At 32.1% G+C, this 16,797-nt stretch overlaps 1 protein-coding gene across 1 annotated transcript in view; it reads left to right on the top strand.

The window, feature by feature from the left end:
- The window catches only part of LOC101146634 (zinc finger protein 676-like), a 47,318-nt gene extending 32,640 nt beyond the window's left edge, over positions 1–14,678 (top strand). The window contains 4 exon segments of the mRNA XM_055372304.2: positions 1,860–3,804; positions 3,806–4,070; positions 4,072–4,224; positions 4,226–14,678. Of these exon segments, the coding sequence (XP_055228279.1) occupies positions 1,860–3,804; positions 3,806–4,070; positions 4,072–4,224; positions 4,226–4,486 (2,624 nt within the window). The 3' untranslated portion in view covers positions 4,487–14,678.
- Positions 14,679–16,797: the final 2,119 nt, after the last annotated feature.

Genomic DNA, 16,797 nt, shown 5'->3' with positions numbered 1-16,797 from the left:
CTGCTTGAACCTGGGTGGCAGAGGTTACGGTGAGCTGAGATAGTGTCATTGCACTCTAGCCTGGGCAACAAGAGTAAAACTTTGTCTCAAAAGAAAAAATATTAATCAATCTATTAAAATTCTGTTGATTTGAAAGTTAATTTTCCATATATTTAAATAATTTTCTGAAAGTAAAGGAGTTACTTTTATTTTATTACCTATTTAATTCTTGCATCTTGTCCCTCATTTTCTCTTTCTGTCTTCCTTTGTTTCTTTCTGGTTTTCATATTGATATGCTTTCATTTTCTTATTTTTCTTTTGTGTATGTATACAGATTTTTTGTGTGGTATCTTGGGGATTACATAAAACCTCTAAAAATAAAACAATATATTTTAATCAGGTGAAAAATTAACTTCAGTTGCATAAAAAAGTCCTGCTTATTATGTCTGCTCTTAAATTTTTCACTGATGTTGCTACATTTATCTATTTATGTTGTATATTCATTAACAGATGTTTATAATAATTCCTGTGCTTTTATCTCTCAAATGTTAGAGAATAATTAAAAATGTTTTCTGCACCATTAGAATAATGCTAGAAATTCAGTTTTTTGTGTGTGTGCATATCTTTCCTAGAAAATAATGTATTTTTATATGACTAGGTGTTGTTTTCTTACATTATGTCATTTTCATTGGTAAGAACTACTTTCAGCATCTTTCCTATGGAAGACGTATGCAGTGCAAAATATACTTTTTAAGAATTTGGTTATTTTGAAAGCTCTTTTTTTTTTTCTTTTAGGCAGGACAGATTTGCTGATGGTATTTATTCTCACTTTATAGCTTCTTTTTTTTTGTTTGTTTTTTGTTTGTTTGTTTGTTTTTTTTTTTTTTAGAACTTTGACTATATCACACTGTTCTCTTCTATCCTGCAAATCTTTTGTTGACAATTCACTGGTTATTTTGTTCTTATCCTCATTTTTCTCATTTTCTATAGTCTTTTGTGTTCCTGCTTCACTCATTGAGTGCTATTCAATTTTTAAAATTAGTATATACATTTTCAATGGTTTCTTTCTGAAAACTTTATAATATTTTTGATAAGATTATATTGCCCTATTTTGTATAGACTGGAATCTTTGAGATTTGGACATTTAAAAAGGCCACCTGTCACAAAATTTATAATGTAGCTTTGTCCTGGCATAGTCAGAAAATAATGGTCTTGGCTAGAGATTATGTGGGTCTCTCAAACATCTTCAGGTTTGTCTTGTCTGAAATTTTGTGTTTATTTTTAGTTAAAAGAGACTATTTATGTTTCTTCTGAAAAGTAATCACTTGGTACACCTGTTCTCTCTCTGTGGCACTGCAGTGCTCTGCTGCAGTGCATTTACCTTTGGTCTCAGCAGGCTCAAACTTTCACTTCAAAGTATACCACCATGTATTTCAGCACTTTATGTCATGAGAGACAGAAACCAGTGTGTGGAAAGAGCCGTAGAAGACAAAAATTAAATTGGATGTGTCAATATTTTACTTTCCTTAAAAAAAAAATCAGAAATGGACAATTTGCTTCTGAAGGGACTAGGTAATATTGAGGAGCAGAAAGAGTTGTATTGGTTAAATTTAACAAACTTTTCTTGTTTTCTATGTGGCTCTTTGCATTGGGCTTAATTGAGGAAATGCACACACTTAACTCATGTATAAATTATTCACATATGTATTTTGGTCTATATATTTTTATTACATTTATATGTCTATGAAGAATTAGGGCCTGTGTCATATTGCAATGTCATCTTGCTTATGTAGTTTGAATAATTTTATAGGTTAGATTTGGAAACTGTACTTATCTGAGTCTAATATGTAGATTAATTTGTTATTTTTATTTCTTTTCAGTTATATGTTCTCATTTTTCTCAAGAGTTTTGGCCAGAGCAAGACATAGAAGATTCTTTCCAAAAAATGATATTGAGAAGATACGACAAATGTGGACATGAGAATTTACACTTAAAAATTAGTTGTACCAATGTAGATGAGTGTAACGTGCACAAAGAAGGTTATAATAAACTTAACCAGAGTTTAACAACTACACAGAGCAAAGTATTTCAATGTGGCAAATATGCAAACATCTTTCATAAATGTTCAAATTCAAACAGACATAAGATAAGGCATACTGGAGAGAAAGGTTTGAAATGTAAAGAATATGTCAGATCATTTTGCATGCTTTCACACCTATCTCAACATGAAAGAATTTATACCAGAGAGAATTCCTACAAATGTGAAGAAAATGGCAAAGCTTTTAACTGGTCCTCAACCCTTACTTATTATAAGAGTATTCATACTGGAGAGAAACCCTACAAATGTGAAGAATGTGGCAAAGCCTTTAGTAAGTTCTCAATCCTTACTAAACATAAGGTAATTCATACTGGAGAGAAACCCTACAAATGTGAACAATGTGGCAAAGCTTTTAATCGATCCTCAATCCTTACTAAACATAAGATAATTCATACTGGAGAGAAACCCTACAAATGTGAAGAATGTGGCAAAGCTTTCAACTCGTCCTCAAATCTTACAGAACATAAGAGAGTTCATACTGGAGAGAAACCCTACAAATGTGAAGAATGTGGCAAAGCCTTCAGCTGGTCCTCAAGCCTTACTGAACACAAGAGAATTCATGCTGGAGAGAAACCCTATAAATGTGAAGAATGTGGGAAAGCTTTTAATCGATCCTCAATCCTTACTAAACATAAGATAATTCATACTGGAGAGAAACCCTACAAATGTGAAGAATGTGGCAAAGGCTTTAGTAGCGTCTCAACCCTTAATACACATAAGGCAATTCATGCTGAAGAGAAGCCCTACAAATGTGAAGAATGTGGCAAAGCTTCCTACTCGTCCTCAAAGCTCATGGAACATAAGAGAGTTCATACTGGAGAGAAACCCTACAAGTGTGAAGAATGTGGCAAAGCCTTCAGCTGGTCCTCAAGCCTTACTGAACACAAGAGAATTCATGCTGGAGAGAAACCCTACAAATGTGAAGAATGCGGGAAAGCTTTTAATCGATCCTCAATCCTTACTAAACATAAGATTATTCATACTGGAGAGAAACCCTACAAATGTGAAGGATGTGGCAAAGTCTTTAGTAAGGTCTCAACCCTTAATACACATAAGGCAATTCATGCTGAAGAGAAGCCATACAAATGTGAAGAATGTGGCAAAGCTTCCAACTCATCCTCAAAGCTCATGGAACATAAGAGAATTCATACTGGAGAGAAACCCTACAAGTGTGAAGAATGTGGCAAAGCCTTCAGCTGGTCCTCAAGCCTTACTGAACACAAGAGAATTCATGCTGGAGAGAAACCCTACAAATGTGAAGAATGTGGCAAAGCCTTCACCTGGTCCTCAAGCTTTACTAAACACAAGAGAATTCATGCTGCAGAGAAACCTTACAAATGTGAAGAATGTGGCAAAGGCTTTAGTACGTTCTCAATCCTTACTAAACATAAGATAATTCATACTGGAGAGAAACGCTACAAATGTGAAGAATGTGGCAAAGCCTTCAGCTGGTCCTCAATCCTTACTGAACATAAGATAATTCATACTGGAGAGAAACCCTACAAATGTGAAGAATGTGGCAAAGCCTTCAGCAGATCCTCAAGCCTTACTAGACACAAGAGAATTCATACTGGAGAGAAACCCTACAAATGTGAAGAATGTGGCAAAGCTTTTAAGTCATCCTCAACTGTTAGTTATCATAAGAAAATTCATACTGGAGAGAATCCCTAAAAATGTGAAGAATGTGGCAAAGCCTTCAGCTGATTCTCAGTCTTTAGTAAACAAGAAAATTCATACTGGAGAGAAAATCTACAAAGGTGAAGAATGTGGCAAAGCTTTTAAACAGTCCTCAACCTTTATTACACATAAGAAAATTCATGCTGGAGAGAAACACTACAAACGTGAAGAATGTGACAAAGGCTTCAACCGGTCCTCAAACCTTGTGGAACATAAGAGAATTCATACTGGAGAGAAACCCTACAAATGCGAAGAATGTGATAAAGACTTCAACTGGTCCTCACACCTTACTACTCATAAAAGAATTCATACTGGAGGAAAAGCCCTACAAATGTGAAAAACGTGGCAAAGCTTTTCATTAGTTCTCAACCCTTACTGAACATAAAGGAATTTATACAGGAGGGAAACCCTACAAATGTGAAGAATGTGGCAAGCCTTTTAGCTATTCCTCAATCCTTACTAAACATTCATGTAATTCATACTGGAGGGAATTCCTACAATTGTGTGGAATGTGGCAAAGCCCTTAACCAGTCCTTAAGGCTTACTACATATAAGACAACTCATACTGGAGAGAAACCATGCATGTGTGAAGAATGTGGGAAAGCCTCTAACAGATCCTCAATTCTTAAGAAACAAGCTAATTCATACATGAGAGACTCTACAAACCTGAAAGATGTGACAATGCTTTTGGCAACACCTCAGACTTTTCTGAATATAAAAGAAATCATATGAATGAGAAATCCTAGAAATGTGAAGAATGTGACAAAGCCTTTAAATGGCTGTCACACTTGATTGTAGGTAAGATAATATACTGGAGAAAACTACTAGAATAAACAATGTGGCACACATTTAACCAATACTCATGCCTTATTGCAAAGGAAAGCATTTATATACTAGCCTGGGCAACAGAGAGACTGTCTGGGAAAAAAAAATTGTGAATGCCACTAATATCTTCTCACATCTTATTCAACATCAGAGAGTTCATGCTAAATAAAGTATTAAAAGTGCAATTATTGTCACTAGATCTTTCAGAAAATAAAAGCCCTTAAAATACAGAAGAATATTTATTTTGAGTAAAAACATTACAAATATAAAGAGGGTTGTAGTGCCTTTACTTGTATCACAGATTTTATTGTACACATTTTGTACTACAGGAAAACCTCAGGTAGTTGTTCCAACTTTGCTCAACATCAGGGAATTTATATTGAATGACTGTGCAAATTTAATAAATTTGGAAAAACATTTTTACAAAAACTACAGAATTATAAAACACAAAAGAGTTTATACTAAAATATATCTTTGCAGATACAGTAAATATAAAAATATTTAATCCAAAATTGTTTATGTAAATATAGATAATTCACAGTAGAAATACCTATCTCTCAAACTTCAGACATTACACTAAATCAGACTGCTGAGTATAGGAAAAAATCCAAAACTAAAGTTGTTAAAAAGAAAAGTTATTTGTATATGACTTTGAAAGAAGTAGACCTTTGAAAAGTTACATTTACATTTAAAGTATACTTTTATCTTAAAAATACCGATTTTTTTTTTTTTTTTTTTTTTTTTTTTTTGCCAGACACAGTGGCTTACACCTGTAAAGCCAATACTTTGTGATGCCAAGATGGGCAGATCACCTGAGGTCAGGAGTTCAAGACCAGCCTGGCCAACAAGGTGGAACCCCATATCTACTAAAAATAAATACAAAAATTAGCCAAGCATGGTGGTGCACACCTGTAGTCCCAGCTACTTGGGAGGCTGAGGCATGAGAATCACTTGAACCTGGGAGCCAGAGGTTTCATTGAGCTGAGATTTTGCCACTGCACTGAAGCCCGGGTGATAATGAGATTGTCTCAAAAGAAAAAAAAAAGCTTATTTGGAAACTGAATAATGATGGAATTCAACTCTTAAATTGCTTCATGCTATTTCTTCATTTCTCTTGTATTCCCATATAAAAGCATGTGATCAATTCTTTCTGCATCAAAGATTTGGGAGACTTTTTACGTGGTCATTACGACATTTCTTATGGATGACTAAGGACATTAAAATGTAAGATGCATGATGAAAATCTAAGTAGGAAGGCTATTTGTGATTAACTTATAGAATTGAGTGATGTATGAGGTAGGCATTCAGAGTTTTGTTTTGTTTTGTTTTGTTTTTTTGAGAGGGAATCTCACTCTGTTTCCCAGGCTGGAGTGCAGTGGTATGATCTCAGCTCACTATAAGCTCCTCCTCCCAGGTTCAAGATATTCTCCTGTCTCAGCCTCCCAAGAAGCTGAGATGACAGGTGCCCACAACCACATCCAGCTAATTTTTGTATTTTAGTAAAACAAGGTTTTGCCATGTTGGCCAGGCTGTTCTTGAACTTTTGACCTCATGTGATCTGTCTGCCTTGGCCTCCCAAAGTGCTGTGATAATAGGTGTGAGCCACTGCTCCTGGCTCTAAGTGATATACTAATGTAGTATTATGAGAGAATATCATGCTTAATTATAGTTAACATTAATTAAATTAGTATGTCATTTTATTAATTGTACTTTTATGTGATAAAATTACATTTTTAAAGTTTTAGATTATGTGTTAATTTTTTATTTCAACATTTATAACATGTTAAATACTGTTATACATTCAATAAAGTGTTATTATGCCACTAGTTTTAACCTATCCCACCTTACTTAAGGGTATATTTAAAAGATGATAACAATACACTATTTGGTAACATAATAGACTAACATCTCTAGTATTCTTTTTCAGTGGCTTTTAAACTGCAAATAAGTTAAAGAATATGGTTCCTGCAGGTTAAATTTTTTTTACATTTAAATTTTTCTTAGTTTTTGTGTGTACATAATATGTGTATACATTTATGCCATAGATGGCATATTTTGATACAGTCATACAATATATAATAATCACATTGTGATAAATAAGGTACCTATAATCTCTGGCTTTTATGTTTTGTATTACAAACCAATTCAACAGTCTTAGTTATTCTAAATTGTACAATTGTTATTGACTACATGGTTATTTTTATGGTCATCATAAAAATTGTAAATAAGTGTAAATAAAATCAATATATTTCTGAGTCCTGAATAATTTTCAAAAATTTATTATGTATTTTTTGCACATGTGGCCTCTGCCTGAAAGCACATAATCGAGTTTTAGTTTTGACTTACATAGAGTTAAATATACACATCTATTAGTCTAAAGATATAACTTAGGTTTAAGGAGTAAGTGTGTTTGTTTGACTGTAAGTTTGTAACTATTTTCAGGAGAAAAGAGGAATATTGTAACCACAAAGCATTTTAATAAGATGTCTAATTTACTAGGAAACAAAAATCCTCAAAAATGCTAAAAGGAAATGTAGGCTGGGCGCGGTGGCTCACGCCTGTAATCCCAGCACTTTGGGAGGCCGAGGCGGGCAGATCACGAGGTCAGGAGATCGAGACCCCTGACCTCTACTAAACCCCGTCTCTACTAAAAATACAAAAATTAAAAAAATAAAATAAAAGCAAATGTATATTCTCTGCTTTGTATTCAATTTATACACCTATCTTATAGCTTATCATTTAGAATATTTCCATGTAAATTTTGTTTTTACTTGCATGATACTCATGCTAGACCCATAATCTTTTTGTTTCTTATTTTTTTGTTTTATAGTTTATGAAGTATTTATCTGAGCTGATTTGTAGTTAAAAGAATAATTTTTGTAAAATTTCATCATGCACACAAAATTATTTTTGCACACAAAATTATTTTTGGATATAATTCCACAATTTGTGTATTGTTACATTTTATTTAGTTAAAACATTCCATTAGCTTCTATGGGAGAACCCTATATAAGCTTACTTTTCTTTAGTTATTGTTCCCTTAACTTTTTATAAGTAACAAAAGTAAATTTTATTTATTGAGTCAATTTGTTTCAGTAAGTACTAGGGAAGCTTCATAAGTCATGTGGATGCTTTTATATATAAATGTAGCAAACAAACATGACAGTGCTCAGTGTGTAACAGATGCTTTATAATTAGTCATAAATATTCCTGCTGAAGTTAGTTTATAACTTCAAGTCAGAGATGGAAAATACAAATTGTGAAGAAATAACATTGATTCTTCATGTGAGGAGAACATCTTTTTCCAGGCTGCAAAGCTGAATCTTGCTGAATTTAAAGAGAACTGCTTCATTCATGTCGTAATTATCTAAGTTTTGTCTTTTTATGTGCACTCAAACCATATATGCATCACAGTCCTTTTTCTGTGTTATGGCTACAGTTTTCTCACTGTTGTTTTCATGCCATGCGATTTCACATGGTATGTTGTAGGTTTTAAGGAGAACATCAGTATTTTTTAATGCACTGAAACATTGGTTTTAACTGGAAAGTTTGCTTATCAGTATAACTTTAAGATTGGTTAATTAACATAAAAGACATACACTGTCTACCGAAGAGAGGATTAAATCAACATGGTGTTTCTTTGTAAAAGAAAAATATTAGATTTTTATACATAGTGTGGCAAATACATAATTTGCTAGACCATATGTATATTATAAAGATTCAATTTTTAAGAGAATAGTAAGCAATTTTAAATTTAGTTATTTAGGATGTACCTACAACCTACATTTCCACGCAAAATTGTCTATTTTAAAGTGTGAATGTTAAAGGTTGCAAAACAATAAAATAACCTGTAAGTTTGGAATAATATTTATTTTCCATATTGATACTACAATTTGGAGAAATTTATCGCTCACTTTTTAAATAAATTTTTTAGTGGCTGAAGTTTAGTCTACAGTTTATATTGTTGGTCACCTAAGTGTAGTGATCTCCTTGATCATTTTCTCTGAAAACTTTTGGAGATAATGGCAGCTTTTGGATTAAAACATTTCCTGTGAGTTTGCATGCAAACCACAGCGATCACACAGTGGCCAGTCATGGGAGCATAAGCAACCTGCCCTTTTCCTGTCTTTTGTACTGTTACCATAAGCACCAGTAACTCCAGGTGCCCCAAGCTTAAAATAAAAGCCCTAAAGTCATTGGCTTCTCCCATGCCCTGTGCTGGGTTCAGAACATGCTGTTGAACATCAGCGTTCCTATGGTTATGACTGGCAAAACAGCTAAAAAACTATACGATAGGATTCTGCTAAGTTTTATAAAAGAGACAGTATTTGGAACATTGTTATCCTTCTATAGTGTCTAAAAATATATTTTTAACTTGACAAAATGTATTTATTTTATAAAACAACATTATGAAGTGTATATACATTGTCAAATGCTTAGTTCTATGTGATTAATGCTTTGTCTCATTGGTAACATTTTTGTGGTTAGACAACATGAAATTGTAAGCATTTTTCAAAAATACAAATGCATTATTATGAACTATAGTCACCATGCTGTACAATAAATCTCTGGAAATTATTTCTTTTATCCAAGTATAATTATATATTCTTTGACAGACATCTTTCAATGCCCCTATTTCTTCTAAATACCTTGGCACTTGGTGGTCACCATTTTACTCTCTACGTCAATGAGATGAACATTTTTAGAAGCCATGTGTAAGTGAAATCATGAGACATGAATCTTTCTGTGCCTTGCTTATTTCAACTAATATAATGTCCTCCAGGTTAATCCCTGTGATTGAAAATAACAGAATTTTTGTTGTTTAAAGATGAATAGTATTCCATTGTGTATATCTACCACATTGTCTTTATTTACTCATTAGATGTTGAACTGTTGATTTTATATATTTTACATGTGAAGAGTGCTGCAAACAACCTAGAAGTGCAAATGTTTCTTCATTCTGATTTCATTTGTTTTGGATATACAGTGGTGCAATTGTTATATGGTAGTTTGATTTTTAAGTTTTTTAAGAAAACTCTATTAAGTTTTTCATAATGGCTGTCCTCACTTACATTCAAACAAATAGTGTGCAAGCATTTTCTTTTCTTCAGATTTCTACCAACACGTTTTCTTCTTAATTAGAGTCATTCTAACAGAAGCGAGTTGATATCTCATAGTTTTTCTTTTTTTTTTTGCTTGTCTTTCCCTGATAATAATTGACATTGAGCATTTTAAAAATATATCTGTTGGCCATATGTATGTCTTTTTCTGAAAAATATTTAAGCCTTTTTCTCATTTTTAATAGTTACTTGTTTTTTGTTGTATAGTCATTTGAGTTTGTTACATAGTTTTGATATTAATCCCTTGTCACATTTATGATTTGCAAATATTTCCTTCCATTTTTTGGTTGTCTCATCCTGTTGATTGTATTATGTTCTTTGCAGCAGTTTTTTAATTTAAATAATCTGATTGATCTATTTTTTTCATTTTGCTCCTTGAGACTTGAGGTCAAATTTTAAAATTCACTGCCCAACCAATGTTACAGGGCTTTCAGTCTTTATTTTTTGTAGTAGTTTCAGAGTTTTAGACCTTACATTTAAGTATCAAATTTGTTTTGTGTTTTTATTTTATTTAAATATCTAATTTATTTATATATGGTGTGAGTTGAGGGTCTTATTATATTCCTCTGCACATGGATATAAAGTTTTCTCAACACCATTTATTGAAGATACTGCCTTTTCCCTAAGAAATTGCCACCTTTATTTAAAAAGCAGATGGCTGTAAATACATCAGTATATTTTAGTCTCCTTTTTCTTCTCTACTGGCCTGTGTGTCTGTTTTTATGCAAGTACCGTACTTTTTTTTTTTTTTTTTTACTAAAACTTTTAATATATTTCAAAGTCAGGTAGTGATACCTTCACTTTTTCTATGGCTTGGTTGTTTTGGCTGTTCAGGTTCTCTTGTGGTACCCTATAAATTTTAGATGTAGTTTTTTAAATTTGTTAATTATATCACTGGTATTTTGATAGAGGTTGCATTATATCTGTACATCATTTTGTATAATACAGATGTTTAACAATATTAGTAATGCCAATTTATGAAGGAGTAATATTTTCCAATTGTGTATTAATTTCTGTCATTTCATTTAGAGATAGTTGTCAATATATAGAAATTCTACTGACACTTGGATGTTGCTTTTGTATTCTGCAAGTTCAATAAATTTGTTTATTAGTCCTACTAATTTTTAGTAATGTCTTAGGCTTTTGTTTACTTAAGATTATGTATAGAAATAAAAAATTGCAAAGGAATAATTTAACAATTTTTCTAATCTCAGCGCTTTGATTTTATTTTCTAATTTTTCTGTCTTGGATAGTTCATACTATGTTTAATAAGACTGAAGAAAGTGGGCATTTTTGTCTTCTTGCTCTTAGAGTAAAAGTTTACAAGATTTCCCTGTTTAGTATGTTATTAGCTGTGCTTTTTGTTTGTTTGTTTGTTATATGTGGCATTTATTGGCTTGAGGTTCGTTTGTCCTATACCTACTTTTTTCAGAAATTTATCATGAAGGAATGTTGAATTTTGTTTAACTCTTATTCTGCATTTATTTAGATGTTAGAGATGTGAAATCACATCTAATTCTACATAGATTTAAAAATATTCTCAGAGACTTCTATGAACATGCATGCAAAGTAGAAGATTTAGAGAAAGTAGATAAACTCCCGGATGCACAAGACTTCTCAAGATTGAACCAGAAAATCAGAAGTCTTTTTTTTGTTGTTGTTTTGTTGTTGTTTGTTTTTGTTTTGTTTTGTTTTGTTTTTGAGATGGAGTCTCACTCGGTCACCCAGGCTGGAATGCAGTGGCATGATCTTGGCTCACTGCAAGCTCTGCCTCATGGGTTCATGCCATTCTCCCACCTCGGACTCCCAATTAGCTGGGCTATAGGCTCCCGCCACCAAGCCCGGCTAATTTTTTGTATTTTTAGTAGAGGCGGGGTTTCACCATTTTAGCCAGGATGGTCTCGATCTCCTTACTTCGTGATCTGCCCACCTTGTCCTCCCAAAGTGCTGGGATTACAGGCCTGAGCCACCGCACCTGGCCTAATAACAGCAATCTTTAACAACAAAAATGTATAAGATGTATAATGACATTTAATAAGTAATAATAGACCTACTAATCATAAAAAGCCCTGGATCATATGAAATCACAGACAAGTTTTACCACATATACAAAGATAAGCTGGTCCTAAGCCTACTGAATGTATTCCAAAAAATCAAGGTGGGTCTTCACCCTAACTAGTTATATGAAATCAGTGAAATATATGAAACTAAAATCTAGTGAAGACACAACGAAAACAGAAACTACAGTTCAATATTCTGGGTGAATATTGGAACAATAATCCTCCATGAAATACTAGCAAACTGAATTCAAAAGCAAATCAGAAAGTTATTTTGCTACAATGATGTGAACTTTATTCCATAAATGCAAAGATGTTTCATCATATGCAAGTCAATAAGTATGATTCACCATGTAAATATAAAATAAAAAATATTTAATTAACACAATGGGGCAGAAAAGGCATTCAAGAAAATCCAATATTGACTCATAAAAATATTGTCAACACACTAGACATTGATGAAACATACCCCAAAATAATAAGAGTCATCTATGACAAATCCTTAGCCAACATCATACTAAAAAAGCAGAAACTGGAAGCATTCTCCCTAAGAATAAAAATAAGACAAGAATATCCATTCTAAACAGTCCTATTGAAGTTACGAAGTCCTAGCCAGAGAAATGAAAGGAATCCAAACAGAAAACAAAGAAAGTCAAGTTATCTTTACTGATGATAGAATTGTCTACCTAGAATACTTTAAAGATTTCACCAGAAGACTCTGAAGCCTGAAAAAAGACTTCAAAAAAACCTCAGAATACAAAATCAACACAAATGCATAGCATTTCTATACACCAATAATATTCAAACAGAACAAAATAAAAAACACAGCTCTATTTACAATAGCCACAACAAAAAAAAAAACCAAGAAATACATTAAATCAAGGGGCTAAAATATCTGTACAAAGAAGAAAACTGCTGAAAGAAATGAGAGAATGCAAATAAATGGAAAAATATTGCATGCTGATGGATTCAAAGAATATAATTAAACTGGTCATTCTGACTAAAGCAACCTACAGATTGCTATTTTTATCAGACTATCCATGATGCTTTTTTATAGAATTAGAAAAAGAAAACTATTCTAAAATATATACAAAAGAATTAAAGAGCTCAAATAGCCAAGACAACTTCAAACTAAAAGAATAAATCTGGGCCGAGCATGGTGGCTCATGCCTGTCATCTCAGCCCTTTGGGAGGCTTACACGGATGGATCACCTGAGGTCAGAAGTTTGAGACCACCCTGGCCAACATGGTGAAACCTGCGTCTCTACTAAATACAAAAAATTAGCCAGATGTGGTGGCACATGCCTGTAATTCTAGCTACTTGGGAGGCTGAGGCAAGAGAACCACTTGAACTGGGAGGTGGAGGTTGCAGTGAGCCAAGATTGCATCAGAGTAACCAGTATAATATGATTCTGGTACAAAAATATACATATAGACCAATGAAATGGAAGAGACAGTCCTGAATTAAGCTATACTTTACAACCAGGTTATTTTTACAAAGCCAACAGAATTAAATCCCTATTCAGTAAATAATACTGGGAAAACTCGTTAGTCATATGTGGAAGAAAACTGGATTCCTACCTTTTTCTATATAAAAAAATAACATAAATTAAAGACTTGATCTGTGAGTCTTCAAGCTACAAAATTCTTAGAACACTTAGAAAATATTGGCCTCTCTAAAGAATTTATGACTAACATGAACATGAGTGCAACAAAAATAAAAATAAAAAATGACATCTAATTAAGGCAAAGAGCTTCTGCACAGTGAAAGAAACTATCAACAAAGTAAACAGATGACCTACAGTATGAAATAAAATATTTGCAAACTGCCGACAATGAAGGATTAATATGCAGAATCTATAAACCATTTAATAAAAAAGCAAACAAATGATATGAATAGCCAGCTTCTTCTCAAAGGAAGACATAAGCACTGCCAATAAACATGTAAAAATTTCTCAACATTCCTAATTATCAGAAAGATGTAAATCAAAGTGACAGTGTGATACCATTTCACACAAGTAAGAATGACTGTTATTAAAAGTAAGATAAATAAGATGTTAAAGTTGTGGAGAAAAGAAAATCTTTCTACACTGTTGGTGGGAATGCAAATTAATTCAGGGCCTGTGCAAAGCAGTTTGGAGACTTCTCAAAGAACTAGAAATAGAATTGCCATTTGACTAATCTAGCCCATTAGTGGGTATCTGCCCCAAAAAAGAATAAATAATTTTGCCAAAGAGACACAAGCACTCACATGTTCATTGCAACACTATTCACAATAGCAAAAACAGAATTAAACCAGTTACCCATGAATCTTTTATTGGATAAGAAAAATGATGTACTTATACAACCTCCAATACTGTGCAGCAATGGAAGAGAATGAAGTAATGTCTTTTGCCGCAACATGAATGCAACAGAAGGCCATTATTCTAAGCAAACTGATGCATCAGAAAAACAAATGCCACATGTTCTCACTCATACATGGACGCTAAAAATTGGGCGCACATGGAAACAAAGATGAAAACAATAAGAGAAGGAACGGTGACAAGCATTGAAAATTGGCTTAGGTATGATGTAAACTACTCAGACAATGGAATTATTAAGTGTTCAAACCTCAATATCATGTAGTCTACCTGTTTTACGAATCTGCACATGTACCCCTTAAATATAAAATAAAAATAATAAAATGCTTTTTGGTATAATGACATGTTCTATTTTTCCAGCTCTGGGTTAATGGTTGAAATTAGGGGTGAAAGACAAATTTTCACCCCTTAAGGCATACTGGTGAATGTTTCTATACCAGGTCTCCTCACATTTTATAAGCTAACCTCTCTGAAAGTTCTTGGTCTATAGCCCAAAAAGTGTTTTATTTTCAAGTGTGCAGGTAAAACAAATTACACCTTTATCATTTATGTATTAACTGTGCAGTAGACTATAGATTTAATTTGTTACTCTTTTGGGGGAAAAGGTGGTAAGTGGTTTAATCTTATTTTCTTCAGAATGAACTATTTTTGAAAGTGTGAGGCTAAAAATTATGCTAAATCACTGAATTAGAAATATAAAACATTTTTTCCAAAAAAAAAAAGGCACAAAAGTCTTATGGTCACATTCCAAAAATAATTCAACAGAAAGTGGGGGTTATTTATGACCACAGTGCTGCAAATGCTCATTCCATCACAATCATTCTTGTGAAAAATAGAAATAATGGGTCAGAAGGTATTTTTAGAGTACTTTTCTTATGCTATTGCTGTGAAATTATTGTCTTTATTATTTTCCATATGAAAGTCTGTACTTGAGCAAAAGATGCCATGAATTTCAAGAGAAGATGCTCACACATTTATTCTCCTTTGAAAGGCACTGGCGTGTTTGCAATCAAGGTGTAGCATTTCTGGCCTTCCTTGTGCTGCTGTGTTTGTGTGAAATAAAAAGGCAGCAAGTAAAGAAGAATCAACCATGACATTTCTAATTTCAACAGCCACAGCCTCTGTAATTGAGTGTTATATCACCTAGAAATAATGACAGTATTTCAAAACTGACAAAAAGTGATACTTTAAATTTTTAGTTTATTATTTATAGTTTATAAAAATTTATAGTTTCTGATTTATTATATGCTAAAAACATGAACATGCAGATACCTAAAATTTCCACATAGGTGATAGTATTAATATTTTAATAGCTTATAATTGAGAGTCAAAATTGCCCCATTTGATTTACTGGAAAGCAGTTATTTATCTTTTAAGTGTAAATAGGTTATCCATAATCTTAAACATACAGATCTTTTAAGATTAGCATTATGTCTAGATTTAAATAAAATTTATAGGCTTGTGGTAACATAAATTTTCATACTTATTTTCAAATAAGAGTGAAAAGCAAAAGAAATATGTTGTTAAAATGATTTTAAAAGAAACTTTGTATATCTCCATTAAATAACACTTAAAACCACATTGTAAGTGAGTGATCAGTAATTCCAATCTTTTTTAGTTACTGAGAAAACTTAAATTATTCAATCAGAAGAAGTATTCTTATATTAACATTTCTGAAACTCAGAAACTGTAGACCATTCAATGGATGATGACGTACATGCAGACCACAAATTTTCTATGTAATAATAGACTAATCCTAGATTTTAATATAAAAATGTAATATACTTCTAAATTAAAACTAGTGGCTGTTTTAAGTCATGAGAGATATCATTGTTAAAATCCATTTACCAAAGTATTTGGTTAAATGCAGAGTCTCTGTCAGTTTTATAATTAGAGACAAGAAAGCATATTTTTTTATTTACTTGTTTAATAAATTTATGTTAATTTGATAAATTTCAATATAGTTTAAAAATATATATTAAAATTTTTTTCTAACAAGTGAAGGAAATCATTTATTTAAAAACTTAGAATTTTACTGTAAACAGTTGCTTTAGAGTCTGTCTTTTAAAGTACTATATTATTTTGAACATTAAAAATCAACAGCCTATTTCTGAGTGCTGGGTTCTGACTGTTCATGATATTAAAAGTTTACTTACCTACATCTGTAAATTAGCAAGCTATTTGAAATAAAATATACATATATGTATATGTTTCCTAAAATTTTAAGATTAACAGCCACATTTTTCTCTGGTGCAATATTTTAAAGCTTATTTCACTCTTTCTTATTAAAAAAATGTATTAGTAGTATTTTTGATTGGCAAATTACAGTTGCATAAAGTTATGGGATACAATGTGATGTTTTAGTATATGTATAAAATATTGAATAATTAAGTTTCATTTAATAACATATCTATGAACTTGCTTACCTATCATTTTTGTGGTGGTACATTTGGAATTTACTCTTAGTTATTTTGAAATATAGAATAGTTTATAGTTTACTATAGTTACCCTGCTGTGCAATAGATCTCAAAACTTACTTAACCTATTTGAAATTTTTTACTTTTTGTCAATTCCTTATCTTTTCATAAAATTTATATCCATTTTGAATGTGAATATATGATAATTTGCCAAGAATAGTATTAAAAACATTCAACTACTATTATAGACCCAGACTGTAAATC

Source organism: Gorilla gorilla, chromosome 20, assembly GCF_029281585.2.
Source record: "Gorilla gorilla gorilla isolate KB3781 chromosome 20, NHGRI_mGorGor1-v2.1_pri, whole genome shotgun sequence".
NCBI classification, from domain to species: Eukaryota; Metazoa; Chordata; class Mammalia; order Primates; family Hominidae; genus Gorilla; species Gorilla gorilla.
This window is presented reverse-complemented; position numbering and strand designations above follow the sequence as displayed.